This window comes from Onthophagus taurus, chromosome 5 (assembly GCF_036711975.1).
Source record: "Onthophagus taurus isolate NC chromosome 5, IU_Otau_3.0, whole genome shotgun sequence".
NCBI classification, from domain to species: domain Eukaryota; kingdom Metazoa; phylum Arthropoda; class Insecta; order Coleoptera; family Scarabaeidae; genus Onthophagus; species Onthophagus taurus.
In genome coordinates this window covers 6957861-6972741 of record NC_091970.1, presented here as the reverse complement: position 1 = coordinate 6972741, position 14881 = coordinate 6957861, and the positions used below count along the sequence as shown (strand labels likewise).

The 14881-nt window shown below is 34.5% G+C and overlaps 2 protein-coding genes across 2 annotated transcripts in view; one reads left to right on the top strand and one right to left on the bottom strand.

The window, feature by feature from the left end:
* LOC111417188 (G protein-coupled receptor kinase 1) overlaps positions 1-14881 on the bottom strand; it is a 38470-nt gene that overhangs the window by 11372 nt on the left and 12217 nt on the right. The window contains exons 4-5 of the mRNA XM_023049399.2: positions 8866-8967; positions 472-546 (exon numbers count right to left, since the gene is read on the bottom strand). Coding sequence (XP_022905167.1) covers positions 472-546; positions 8866-8967 — 177 coding nt within the window. The remainder of the gene's footprint in view (positions 1-471; positions 547-8865; positions 8968-14881) is intronic.
* Positions 9451-10053, top strand: LOC111417191 (cytochrome c oxidase subunit 6A1, mitochondrial-like). The gene is made up of 2 exons (XM_023049405.2): positions 9451-9621; positions 9676-10053. Exons 1-2 carry the CDS (start codon positions 9528-9530, stop codon positions 9963-9965), a joined length of 384 nt encoding a protein of 127 aa, XP_022905173.1. The 5' UTR covers positions 9451-9527; the 3' UTR covers positions 9966-10053.

The window sequence follows — 14881 nt, the reverse complement described above, 5'->3', positions numbered from 1 at the left end:
AGAAAATTATGACGTCTAATTCAAGAAAAAACCGCATAAAAAATAATTATAATTATTTCTTTTATCTCATTTTAAGATTTGAAATAAAATTATAAATAAAACTTGCATTAATTTTAATTTTAATTCAACTCATAGGCAAAGTTGTTAGATTCATCATAGCCACACAATCGGGCATTCAAATAAATCGGTTGTGCAACCGAATTTAATTACTTAACGGGCTTTGTGCATTTTTGTTTACAGTTTCCGGTAAGCGAGCGTCTCGCGTTGCGTAATAAAGAGAAATAAAGTCCTCGCTGCCGCTTTGAAATATGCAACGGAATTTTATTAGAGTAAACAGGTCCTTTTATAATACACATCCCTTTTACCGAGAATATTACTATTTTTTTTGGAAAATAAATGTTTTTGTAAGTTCTTCGAATAACACAAAACAATTTCTCTAAATGGGATTGTTAATATATTTCATTTTCTTACCTCAAAAAGAGTAACTGGCACATCTGTTCTAGTTATGTGGTTTTGTACATGTTGTAAACATTCTTTGGAATAATCCTGTAACAAAAATTAAATATAATTAAACAACAAAAATCTCAAACGGTAGTTTATTCATGCAGTATGTGTGATTATTCGTTACTATATCAAAGCGACCTCGGCAGTGCTTTGAGAGAAATTGTTCCTTGTATATTTTGGTGACAATTTTTGTTTGTATTTAAAATATTGCTGGCAAAGTGCAAAGTTTACTACGCTTACTACCTATAGTTGCACAATCAATTTCTGCAAAGCTGGTTTAGCCTAGATGGACCTACTTGTGGATATAAGCAAACCAGAGTGAATGAGGAACTAATTAAACGGTTTGCAGTTTTATTAAAGACAATTGCGAGTAAATACGAAATAAATTTCTGGAATTTCTGGATTGCAGGAAGCCCGCAACAAGGATTGTCGAAGGTTTGGAGAGATCACGCTAGAAAAACGTCCAGAATCACTAACATCGAAGATCCGTTCAATACGTTATTAGTTTAATTACAAACTTCAGAAGTTTCGCTCCTAAAAAAATAGAGAATATTTCCGATGAAGTAATTTCATTATTAAAAAAGTCATCTCAAGAGCATGAATCCATCACTGCAGAGGAGGAGTCGATAGATGAAGACTTTAGTCTCTCGTGCAGTAATGATGAAGACTTTTAAGAGTGAGTTTTTGAATATAATTATGTCTAGAAAAGCAAGGTTTCCTAACCGGTTACAAGGCTTTGAAGTAATACTAAGCCATTTTTAGCCATTTTTTAAAATCCGGCCGGATACCGGATAGTTACCAAATATCCGGCTTTGACCGGATATCAAAAACTTATTACTTAGTACTCCACCATTCATAGGAATTAGTAGCTCTTTTAGGTGTTGAACACTGCAGATACTAATCAAATTCAACCCGAATCGCCGATTAAGTTTTAAAAATTCATATAAAATCCATTTCTTAGAATATAAGTATGAAAATTTCCCAAAGTGTTAATAAGAGTGTCCTCTTTCCAATGAACTAATCGGTTTCGAAAAATAACTTTTAGTTTTTGAGACAACAATATTTGAAGTTTTGATAAAATTTTCAATGTTGCCTTTTTCATCGATAACTTTCAAAATTCGCTATAAAATTAATTTCTTGAAGAATCCTTGTGGAAATATCACCAATTATTAATTAAAGTATCCTCTTTTTAATGCAAGAAGCCGTTTTGAAAAATCGCTTTTAGTTCTTGAGAAATAAATTTTTGAAATGATCGACAACTGTTTCGAATTTTGCAATTTTCGTCGATTAAGTTTTAAAAATTCATATAAAATCCATTTCTTAGAATATAAGTATGAAAATTTCCCAAAGTGTTAATAAGAGTGTCCTCTTTCCAATGAACTAATCGGTTTTGAAAAATAACTTTTAGTTTTTGAGACAACAATATTTGAAGTTTTGATAAAATTTTCAATGTTGCCTTTTTCATCGATAACTTTCAAAATTCGCTATAAAATTAATTTCTTGAAGAATCCTTGTGGAAATATCACCAATTATTAATTAAAGTATCCTCTTTTTAATGCAAAAAGCCGTTTTGAAAAATCGCTTTTAGTTCTTGAGAAATAAATTTTTGAAATGATCGACAACTGTTTCGAATTTTGCAATTTTCGTCGATTAAGTGTTAAAAATTCATATAAAATCCATTTCTTAGAATATGAGTATGAAAATTTCCCAAAGTGTTAATAAGAGTGTCCTCTTTCCAATGAACTAATCGGTTTTGAAAAATAACTTTTAGTTTTTGAGACAACAATATTTGAAGTTTTGATAAAATTTTCAATGTTGCCTTTTTCATCGATAACTTTCAAAATTCGCTATAAAATTAATTTCTTGAAGAATCCTTGTGGAAATATCACCAATTATTAATTAAAGTATCCTCTTTTTAATGCAAAAAGCCGTTTTGAAAAATCGCTTTTAGTTCTTGAGAAATAAATTTTTGAAATGATCGACAACTGTTTCGAATTTTGCAATTTTCGTCGATTAAGTGTTAAAAATTCATATAAAATCCATTTCTTAGAATATGAGTATGAAAATTTCCCAAAGTGTTAATAAGAGTGTCCTCTTTCCAATGAACTAATCGGTTTTGAAAAATAACTTTTAGTTTTTGAGACAACAATATTTGAAGTTTTGATAAAATTTTCAATGTTGCCTTTTTCATCGATAACTTTCAAAATTCGCTATAAAATTAATTTCTTGAAGAATCCTTGTGGAAATATCACCAATTATTAATTAAAGTATCCTCTTTTTAATGCAAAAAGCCGTTTTGAAAAATCGCTTTTAGTTCTTGAGAAATAAATTTTTGAAATGATCGACAACTGTTTCGAATTTTGCAATTTTCGTCGATTAAGTGTTAAAAATTCATATAAAATCCATTTCTTAGAATATGAGTATGAAAATTTCCCAAAGTGTTAATAAGAGTGTCCTCTTTCCAATGAACTAATCGGTTTTGAAAAATAACTTTTAGTTTTTGAGACAACAATATTTGAAGTTTTGATAAAATTTTCAATGTTGCCTTTTTCATCGATAACTTTCAAAATTCGCTATAAAATTAATTTCTTGAAGAATCCTTGTGGAAATATCACCAATTATTAATTAAAGTATCCTCTTTTTAATGCAAGAAGCCGTTTTGAAAAATCGCTTTTAGTTCTTGAGAAATAAATTTTTGAAATGATCGACAACTGTTTCGAATTTTGCAATTTTCGTCGATTAAGTTTTAAAAATTCATATAAAATCCATTTCTTAGAATATGAGTATGAAAATTTCCCAAAGTGTTAATAAGAGTGTCCTCTTTCCAATGAACTAATCGGTTTTGAAAAATAACTTTTAGTTTTTGAGACAACAATATTTGAAGTTTTGATAAAATATTCAATGTTGCCTTTTTCATTGATAACTTTCAAAATTCGCTATAAAATTAATTTCTTGAAGAATCCTTGTGGAAATATCACCAATTATTAATTAAAGTATTCTTTTTTTAATGCAAGAAGCCGTTTTGAAAAATCGCTTTTAGTTCTTGAGAAATAAATTTTTGAAATGATCGACAACTGTTTCGAATTTTGCAATTTTCGTCGATTAAGTTTTAAAAATTCGTATAAAATCCATTTGTTGAAAAATCACTTTTAATTTTCTTTCCAAACTCGTATTTTCTTTCCAACTATACTTGTTTCATCTATCTAGTATCCTACATTCTCCACCAACTGAGCTGCCCTCTTTCGTATAAAGTCGTTGAGAACCACAATATTTAATTTTTTCCTGATGCCATCATTCCTAATTGTGTCTCTCTTCGTCACCTCCTTTACTCTTTTCAGGTATTTCATCTCTATAGCCCACAATTTAGGCTCCATGTCCCCAGCCCCCCACATCAGCATATCTAAATTTTGAAAACGCCATTTGTTTGTGATACGTTTGTGCTCGTTTGTGCCGCAAACGAGACGCTTTGCGCTGCTTTGGTTCGTGAGATATTTGCGTTTTTTGTAGGTGGGGCTGAAGACATGCCAGCCCCTCCACTATCTAAATTAAAATTTCTTTTCATGGTATTCGTTTGTGCTACGTTTGTGCTGTTTTGTGCCGTAAACGCGGTCGTTCGTGAGATATTCGAGGTTTTTGTAGGTGGGGCTGAAGACATGGAAATTAAAATTGTTCGCTATGCCGCCCCTGTTGTACTGACATAAAAATGCCCTAATAGTTTTCGTTTGTGCTGGTTTGTGCCGCAAACGCCAAGATTTGTGCTATTAAAGTACGCCAGATATTAATTTATTTCTTATCAAGGGTGCGCGGAATATGGCCCACAATTCTTAAGAAGAAACCAGTTTAAAAACTTCCAGTTGAAGAATTCTACTCTAGCATCTGAAGTTTTTAAATAAAATAGGTCAACATCATTAATTAAGAACTGGCGATTTTTTTTTAAATATTATTGTAGTAGGGTTATTTAATAAGGTCCATTGAAGCAGCTGTTTAACAGTGGGTTTTTTTAAAAAACTCATTGATGAGTCAAATTTTGTTTTTCTACTTTTTCATACACAATTTTATTACGGTTTGAAATTAAGTGGTCCTTATTTGCTGCAGGTACCTTACATTTTGCAATTAACTTTATTTGACGTATACGATGGTTTGTACGTTGTTACACATTTTCTTTTTAATTGATGAACTTTTGTTGTTTAAATCATCGTACTTTTGCCAAACACAATTTTTGTGCCAATAAGACACGAAATGTCCAACACTTTTGGCTGATACACCTCCAAAATAGTCTACTAGACCCTTCAAATGGTACGTGATATTTTTCATCACAATAACTTTCGGAAACATTTCAAAAGAAAGTTGACATGCAGTGAAGGTTTCAAAAATTATATATGGGTAAGTTACAACCGGCACTTTCATAATTTTTTCTCCACTTTTCAATTAATATTTTTGAACGATAAAGGTAAACTGTCTTGGAAACCTCTCCTTTCACAAGCTTTTGAAGCAACTTCATCAACAAATTATCAGTTTTGTCAAGTAGGGTTTGGAAGGAGGTACTATCACAGTATGAATGGCAAAGTATCTGTATTAAGCTGTCAAATTGCAGTTTTGTCAGCTTAATACAGATACAAATCTTGGCGTTTGCGGCACAAACCAGCACAAACGAAGCACAATCGAAAACTATTAGGAAATTTTTATGTCAGTACAACGGGGGCGATTTCCCCGCACACCCAATACGAAATAAATCAATATCTGGCGTACCGTAATAGCACAAATCTTGGCGTTTGCGGCACAAACCAGCACAAACGAAGCACAAACGAAAACTATTTTTATCATTAAGCATTTTTATGTCAGTATAACAGGGGCGGCATAGGGAACAATTTTAATTTCCATGTCTCCAGCTCCACCTACAAAAAACTCGAATATCTCACGAACGAAAGCAGCACAAACGACCGCGTTTACGGCACAAAACAGCACAAACGTAGCACAAACAAATACCATGAAAAGAAATTTTAATTTCGATAGTGGGGGGGCTGGCATGTCTCCAGCCCCACCTACAAAAAACGTAAATATCTTGTGAACAAAAGCAGCACAAACGATCGCGTTTGCGGCACAAAACAGCACAAACGTAGCACAAACGAATACCATAAAAAAAATTTTAATTTTGATAGTGGGGGGGCTGGCATGTCTCCAGCCCCACCTACAAAAAACGCAAATATCTCATGAACCAAAGCAGCACAAATCGTCTAGTTTGCGGCACAAACGTAGCACAAACAAATAACGTTTTCACATTTTAGATATGCTGAGGTGGGGGGGCTGGGGACATGAAGCCAGCCCCGGATCTACGATTTTTCTGAACCGGGGCAATAATGGACTTTGGCGCCCCTCCCCTCTAACATTTTGAGCTAATTATTTACAAAAATTCAGAAAATAAATTTACAGTACACGACACCGAAAACCGAAAACGTCAATTATAATTTGTAATGAAATATACTATTATTTAACGTAAAGTTTACTTAATATTTTCAAGTGTAGGCAATAAATTGTATGGGAATATTGGAATTGGAAGATTTTTTATGATTGGGAAAAATAAAATACTTAATTTTACTTTAATTTTAATTTTTTTTAAATTAATTTTACACGCTACAACTTTACGCATCTGGCTTTTCTTTCCGCGAAAGAATCTATGATTGAATCAAAGTTTGTCTCACAAGCCGTTTTATTTTCGATAGCTAGGATTGCGAGACCAGATAGACGTTCTTGACTCATTGTTGAACGAAGATAGCTTTTAATTAATTTCAATTTGCTGAAACTTCGCTCACAGCTTGCAGATGTTGTCGGTAATGTGCAGTATATTCTTAAAGCTATACTAATATTGGGAAAAGCTTCCTGCAGATCATGTTTGTATATACCTTGCAACAGGTCGAATGCAGTTGTTTTTTCGTTTATACCGATTACAAGTGGAGCTTGCTTTTTAAAAACAGCGAGTTCTTGGCAAAAATCAAGTATGTTCAAGTCTCTAGAATATGTTCTAGCTAGAAGTTCTCCATGTTTCTGCAGTTCTTCAGCAGACATGTTTACAAACGCGTAACCATTGAGGAAGGCGAAATTTTCGTTCAGATCTTTCGCGCTTTCTAATCTTGTATTCATTTCCGTCAAAATTTTGTCGAATATAATTTTTATTTCTTTGGAGACCAACTGAGTCGCGTTGAGAGTTCTTGACTCGTCGCCGCACTTTTCGTTGTGTTGCCGTTTCTTTATGGGAATTCGTTTGCTTTTAAGGATTGGCTCAATTCCCAACTTTTTTGATACAGGTGTAGCTTCTTCAATCCAAAATTCTATTGATTTTTCTCTCATTTCAGATATGGTATGAATTAGACCTTGCATTAGTGCTACAGAACGTGAAATGATAATGTCTTCTTTCTGTATTTGAACATTAACCCTGTTCATTTCTCGAAGAATATTTGACCAAATTATTAATGTAAGAATAAATTTAAAATTCATTTTTGCACCCAGTAGATGACTACATTCGTATTTAGATTCTGCCGAAAGGGAGGATTCTGTAATTTTTTCCAGGGCTTCGACAACTTCCGATAAATTATTTATTAAAGCTGTAACGACTAAGTGTCTGGCCGACCATCTTGTCTGATTACTTCCTTTCAGATTAGTTTTTGTACATTGTTTCATTATTTCCCATCGTGTGGTGGATCCAACAAAGAAGCAGTACAGTTTTTGTACAAGCCCAAATAGACTAATTGCATCTGGAGATGATGATGCCGAATGCACGCCCACTAAATTTAAAGAGTGTGACAAGCATGGTACAAACTTTGCAGACTCATTCACTTCCATAACTCTTGCCTGAACTCCTTTATATATACCGGCCATATTCGACCCGTTGTCGTAGGCTTGTCCACGACACTTTTGTATATCTAAACCATCCAATTCTAGTTTTTTTTAAATTTGCTGTGTGATATATTCTCCAGTCTTTCCATCAACCTGTACAAAATCAATAAAGCTTTCCTTTATTTCACATTCACTTCCTGTAATTTTAACATATCGAAACACCTGGCTCATTTGTTCGTTGTGAGGTATGTCCGGGGTGCAATCGAACATGATGGTGAAATAGTTGGCCCCCTTAATCTCATCGATAATGGTGTTCCGAACATTGCATGCCAGTAGTTGGATAATTTCATTTTGTACTGTCTTCGATAAATAAGACACCTGAACTTTTTGTAGATGATCTAAATGGAGCTTGAGAGTAGGATTGTGTTTTGCAAGAAGAATTATGCATATGAATATTAAGAAAATTTCCTTCTTTATGTGTTTGTAATTTGAATTTAAAGAATTTAAAAGTCCAATTTTTAGATAAAAGTGGGAATAATGAATTAACTTTCATAGTAAGTGTAGAAATTATTTATTTATTATTTAAGCAGAGCTATGTTTGAAAAATTAGTAATAATTTTTTTACGTCTTTGTAATAGTCCGGGGAAATACCGTATAGAAGTAAGAGGTTAAGAGGTAAGAGTCGTAAACAATGTGCGAATAATAAAAAGAAGGCTTTCAAGTAAAACAATAACGAATTAATTAAATTCTCGTAAATTCTTCCTTACCTATTAGTAGTTTGATTTTACAAATAATTATAACACTAGTAGTCACTAACCACTTACACAAACAGCAAACCAGCTAGTTAATCCAACTACATAAATAAATGCAGTCGTTACGTTACCGTCGTTACTACACGTAATACACGTGACCAGCCGATATCTTAGCTTATTTTCCGCATGCAGCATAGATCAGATACGTCTGTGATTATGTTTTTAAGCGTAGAGTAATAAGAATTCAAAAAACATGTTACGACAAGATCTAAAATATTTATTTTGAACAATGCGTAATCGATATATGCACAACGCGCGCAATATATGTACTAAGACGTAAGGTGTTTTTAGTGAAACAAATTTATTTTTCTTTTTGCTACATATATGTATATGAATTAGGCGCCCCCATAAAATGCCGCCCGGGGTAACTACCTCGGCTTGCCCCCCCCTAGATCCGGGGCTGCATGAAGCCCACAATTTATTCTTTTCTCTTTTCTTTAGATAAATGATTAAAATAACTTGAAATTCGCATGTAACTTTTTAATGAAGCATTTTGCTTATATACATCAATATTCATTATATTCAAGTTGGTTTTCATACAATGAAAAGCAATCTCTTTCGAAGTATTAACCCTCATTTCACAGAAATTTAGAGATGTATTTTTTTATACAAGAATTATTTGTGATTTAACGCGTTAATTCTTTTAGAACAACTAACAGCAGAAACTCTCGTTTGTAGAGTTTCAAAAGGGTCGTGAAAGAAAAGGAAGACGACTTACGTGTGACCTAGACAAAAGTTCCTTCATGATAAAGTTGTCGTATATATCCTTTGCCGCCTTCAGGCGCTCCTCCGCGTTGTCTATTTTCTCGTATTGCTTTATCTGGAAAATAAAAACAAGAAAATATTAGAGAAAGAATATTTTTTTAATAAAAAAAAATCTTTTTGTTGGAAATTATTAGATTTTGTCACCCTCGCATTAAAGTACTTGACCCACTTTTGAGTTAATTGGATTCTAATTACGCGTCGGTGCAATTTGATGGACTTAATAATATCATGGAAATTGTTATTATGTTTTAACAACAACGCGACTTATTTGTATAATCCCATATACAACTTTTTATTGTTTACAATGTGTGTAATACTGTGTACGTCGAGCCACCCATTACTCAATTAGCCGTATGAACCACAGTATGAACTTGCCGTTCACGTCACAACGGACCATTGTGTTTTAAAAATGGCATGCAACAACAATTTATAGGTACTTCCGCGTCTCATTTTGTCTCTCGAATTCAAATTAACAAAACCAGACAAAAAAACAATCATTAAAAAAATTTATTCTCCTCCAACAAATTTTTTCTTTGTGTCAAAAACAATGTCATTTTATTTTTTTGATGTTTAATTAATCAATTTATTAATCTATTTTTTTTGATATCAACACAAATGAATAGGATTTTATCGTATATCGGCTGCTCACGATTCGTAAGCACAACATCTTATAAAGGAATTGAACAACGGCCGGTATGTAGCCACGAAGGTGAGTTTATCCTTTACTAAGATTGATTTTAGTTATTTCTAATTGTATTTTTAGGTGAAGGAAAAGGAAATAAATTTCGGATAATCTCCTTGATAGCCGTTCCGGTTATCATCGGTTTAACGGTACTTTTAGTGGTGTATAGAGAAGAGAAAAAAAGGATTAAATTTGTTAAATACCCTCACATGAGGATTAGATCGAAGAGATTTCCTTGGGGGGATGGCGACAAATCATTGTTTCATAATCCGAGGTACAACGCCCTTTCGGAAGGATACGAATGTCCCGATCCTTTAGAAGAAAGTGAAGGAGGTGGAGGCGATGAGGGTGGCGAAGAAGGAACCGAATAATTAATCTTATTAAAACAATTTATATAGAAAAAATTATAATCAAATGATACTGATAAAATGAAAAATAAAAAAAGACGATTACATCGCATTGGAATGGCGTCTTTTAGAGTGCCTATTCTAAATATTTACACTTCGGTTTATATATAAATATCCGAATCGAAGCAACGAATCGGAAATCACGCGTTTCTATATTATTTGTCTGGGTCAACATTTCAATATTTTTTTTCCCCCATGTAATATGAACGATGTATTCGCGCCGAAACACGTCAAGTTATTGTTTTTTTATGATACGATTTTAGTCTATTTCTGTGACCGCTTTCAATCTATTTTTATTTTCAGAACTCCATAATACAACGGTTAAAGTGAAACAAATATAGTAAAACCTCAACATAATGGACAAAATATTTTTAAGGCACATTATTAATCACCAATGTAGGAATACCACAAAATTTTGAGGCTTCATTGGCGAGGTTTCCTCCTCTGCTCATTAGTGGTGAGAGACTATTACTTAAATTCTTGCCTCATCTAAATCCTCCTCTTTCTCTTTTGCTCTGATCACAGCATCAGAAATCCGCGAGGTCTTGCCTTCCGTGAGGTCCGCCTTCCTTCTAGTATAACTAGTTCAGCCTTATTTGCCGCTAATCTGAAACTCATCGATTCGAGGATTCGTTTCGTTTCTTCTATACAGTACTCAGCTTTCTCTTTGATTTGCTCAGGTGTCTGCCCACTTGCCACTATTGCTAGGTCGTCAGCATATCATAGGTGCATGACATAGCTGACCATTTCTTAGTTTACGTGAACTTAAATTTATCAGGTGTGAAGGCATTGCCTAAAATATTACACTACAGGGATTTTAATAGTTTCAGTTTAGAATTGTTTTCAAGAGATTTAGTAGCAATACCCTGGCAAAATATTGTCAAACTTAACAATATTAACGATAAGATAAATTTCTTAAACTTTTTTATATTGACTCTCTTTGATGTCCACGCTCCAACACGCATTATTACAACTAGAAAAACTTTTCGCCCTTGGATCACCGACAATATAAAACTGTTGATGAAACTTAGGAATGATGCGTACACTAAATTTAAGAAAACAAGAAATCCGGAAAATTTCAAATACTACAAGGAGATGCGAAATTTTACTAATTCTTCTATTCAAAAAGAGAAGAGGGCGTATCTGTCACATATGTTAGATAGTAAAAATTCTCGTGAACTTTGGCAGAGTTTCCGGTCGATGGGTATTGTTAGTGTCAGGCAACGGACAATTCCTGAATCTATAGGCAACGCCGATCAGGTTAATGAGTTTTTCCTCGATGCACAGATCAGTGTGTTGGGTGACGCCAATTTAATTCGGCATTATCAATCTAATATCTTCCCTGGTGTCATCGAATCACTGTCCTTTTCTCTCGCTTCGGAAGAGGAAATATTGGATATTCTTTGTAACATTAAGACAACTACAGTTGGAGTTAAAATGTTGAATATGTGTTGTCCAACAATTATACCGTATATATGTCATATTGTGAACTATTGCCTTGAATTGTCTGTGTTTCCTGACCTTTGGAAGATTGCTCAAGTCACGCCAATTCCAAAAACATCCAGCCCTCGGGAACTTAAAGATCTCCGCCCCATAAGTATTTTGCCTATATTGTCCAAGATTCTGGAAAAAGTGGTTGCTACTAGACTTACCCAGCATCTAAATAAATTTAATATTGTACCAGTCCGTCAGTCTGGTTTTCGTTCAAGACACAGTTGTACGACAGCCCTTCTCGATGTCACGGATGATATTTTCCATGCAATTGACCAAAAAAGCGCCACGATCCTGATTCTCTTGGACTTCTCTAAGGCCTTTGATACCATTCACCACCCCACTCTCTTAGCAATACTCCACCATATTGGCCTTTCGGAGGGTGCCATAAAGTTTTTTAATAGTTACCTCCTGAATCGGTCACAAACTGTTAAGCTTCATGGAAAAGAATCTTCAGCAGCAGTGGTGTCCTCAGGCGTGCCGCAGGGTTCAATTCTTGGCCCTCTGCTCTATCTAATTTATACGGCTGCTTTACCAAAAGTACTAGACTATTGCACTGCTCACATGTATGCTGACGATACTCAGGTCTATTACTCATGCACTGAGAATAACATTGACAAGGCTGAAAGAGCTATCAATTCTGATTTAGACAAATTGGCCCACGAAGCTTCAAATCATTGTTTGATTATTAATCCGTCTAAATCAGCAGTTATGGTATTTGGGAGTGGTGGTGTGGTGAACAGGGTCAAGGGGTCTCTGAGTGTCGGAGTGAGTGGTGTTAAATTGAATTTTACGGACGAGTGCTGTAATTTGGGTATATGTCTTGATACCGCACTCCGATTCCGTGGACATGTTTCTTCACTAATTCGTAGAGCCTACGTGACGCTTAAATTATTGTACAGTAACAGGAGCTTACTTAACCAACGTTTGAAAATCCAATTATGTGAGGCTCTTGTTCTGTCCATATTCAATTACGGAGATGCTTTATATCATCCATGCTTAGACTCTGTAACCAAAGTGCGTATCCAAGGAGTGCAGAACTCATGTCTGAGGTTTATATATGGTATTAAAAGACAGGAAAACATATCACACACTCTGAATTGGGCAAATTGGTTGAATATGACGCGTCGTAGAATCCTTCACAGTGCTTGCCTCTTTCACAGAATTATTATGTATAAATGTCCACCATATTTAGCCAATAGAATCAGGTATCGCAGTGACGTGCACAATATTAATATACGACATCGGCACATGTTATGCATACCACGCCATGAACTTCAAATCTTTAAAAGATCTTACTCTTATAATGTAACTACTATTATGAATAGCCTTCCTGATTCAGTCAAGCAGCTGAGTGAGCGAAGTTTCAAGTCATATTATAAAAAAATTCTTTTGTTGAGCAGAACAGCATTTAAATTTAAATCTTAAATTTAAGTTCTTATTAAGAGGTAATATTCACTTTTTACATTTCTGAATTGTATGACCTAACGGGGCAGGGGGAGATTGTTCGCGGCAGCTTGTTCAACCTTTTCTTCATTTTGCTATGTTTTTGTTCTTTAATTTTGTTGTATTTTTTTTTATTATTCCTTATTATTGTTATTTTTCATTGCTAACTAATTTAGGTGCTTACTTCTGTTAATATAGTTTTTTTATATATATATATAGTTAGTGCTATCTTGTTTGAAACCAATTTATTTATTATTTCTATTATAAAAGGGCCGATGAAAAACAATAGCAGACATGCTATGTCTGCATTGACTCGGCTCTTTTTGATGATGCGCTGTTATTAAGTCCGGTTTTGTTGATAATTTCAGAGTGTTTATTATTTTATTTACTTTTATGTATTATTTTTTGTATTCTTTTTTGTGGGCTTGTAAATTCTTTGTTGCATCATCAATAAACATAAACAAATATCCTATAAGCTTCCGTTTTCTGACGAAGGACTCTATCATAAAACACATTCCACAATGTCCCTCCCAGAACTGAACCCTGTGACTTTCTTTTCTATCTCTCCTGGATTTCCTGATTTAGGTACGACCTTAAGATTCTTCTTAAATCAGTGGTAATGCCTGCTCTCTCTCAAGGAATTTTCGCACTTCCTTCCATGGTACCGAGTTGAAAGCGTTTTTTACATCAAGAAGCACTATAATTCTGTATCCCCTATGGGCATATGACACTAATTTTCTTGCTCTTGCTTCTTTAACTATAGTCATTATCTACGGTACTTCTTTCCTTTGTGTACCCATACTGGTTGTTGTTGATGGCTTCTCTTTCTTCCAGCTCTGCTACCAATCTGTTGTTAATCAGGCGTTCAAGGAGTTTGCCCACTGCGCTAAGCATACAAAGAGATATGTACGACTTTTCTTGATTGGGTTTTGCGGTTTTATGTACCAGCATTAGTAAATTTTCCTTTTGCTAGGCATTTATTGTAGACGTCAAGAAAGATACTGGGGTTTGATTTTACGCAGCTCTGCAGAATTGCATTTGTAATTCCGTCTTCTCCAAGAGCTTTTCTTAACTTAAGTTGTATGATGCTCTGCTCTAGTTCTTCGATGGTGAATAAGCTGGAGCTCTCTCCTGCTCTTCTTCGACTTGTGGAAACAGTTTTTTAAATTGTTCCTCCGCTGTCTTGCAATCTATCTCTTCCCTTTTTCTTGCACCGAGTCTTTTGGTAACCACCTGATATGCTGACCTCATACATTTTCCTCCAGCTCCAAACAGAGTTCTTTTCACTTCTTCTTGGATTCATTAATTAGCTTCTTCAAGAACTGTCTTGTCTATGTGTAGTCCGTGAGAAATTGTTCTATTCGTTGTGGTTTTTGTTGTCTTTTTCTATTTCTCTGTAATACTCTTCGCTTTGTCACACATGCTCTTCTCGCTTCACCTATTTCCTTTGTCCACCGGGGGAGTATACCGGGGTCCTAAGACTTTGAGGATTTCTCTTTTTCAAGGATTTGTCACACGCAGATTTTATTGCTTCGACGAGGATTTTGGAGTCCGGGCTTCTTATCTTTTTAACCTCTTTGAGGAAGTTTGTCTCTAATTTCTTTAATGATTCTAATGTGTACTTCCATCCTATCTTTTGGTTCATCGGTCGCGCCTCTCTAAATGTTCTAAACTCATACACCACAGCAAGGTGTGGCGTACCCAACCCAACCCCAACCCTAGAGAGTGTGGGTTAAAAAAAATTATATATATATATATATCTTAGCTTCTTGTACAGTTCCAACTCTTTTGGTGATTGATGTTCCAGTACAGACGATTTCGTGTTATTACATCAAATACAGCGCCTCGCCCGCAAACGACCTCGGCGATTTGAGGCGAAATCGTTCCTTAAATATCTTGGTAAAGATACAAAGTCTCCTATAAGAAGACGTTTCCTCTCACTC

What these genes read in the sequence shown, in the direction of transcription:
- LOC111417191 (XM_023049405.2), top strand. Translation starts at nt 9,528, where the DNA reads ATGAATAGGATTTTATCGTATATCGGCTGCTCACGATTCGTAAGCACA. An exon ending in GCCGGTATGTAGCCACGAAG is followed by an intron (nt 9,622 to 9,675) that starts GTGAGTTTATCC and finishes TTGTATTTTTAG; the next exon opens with GTGAAGGAAAAGGAAATAAA.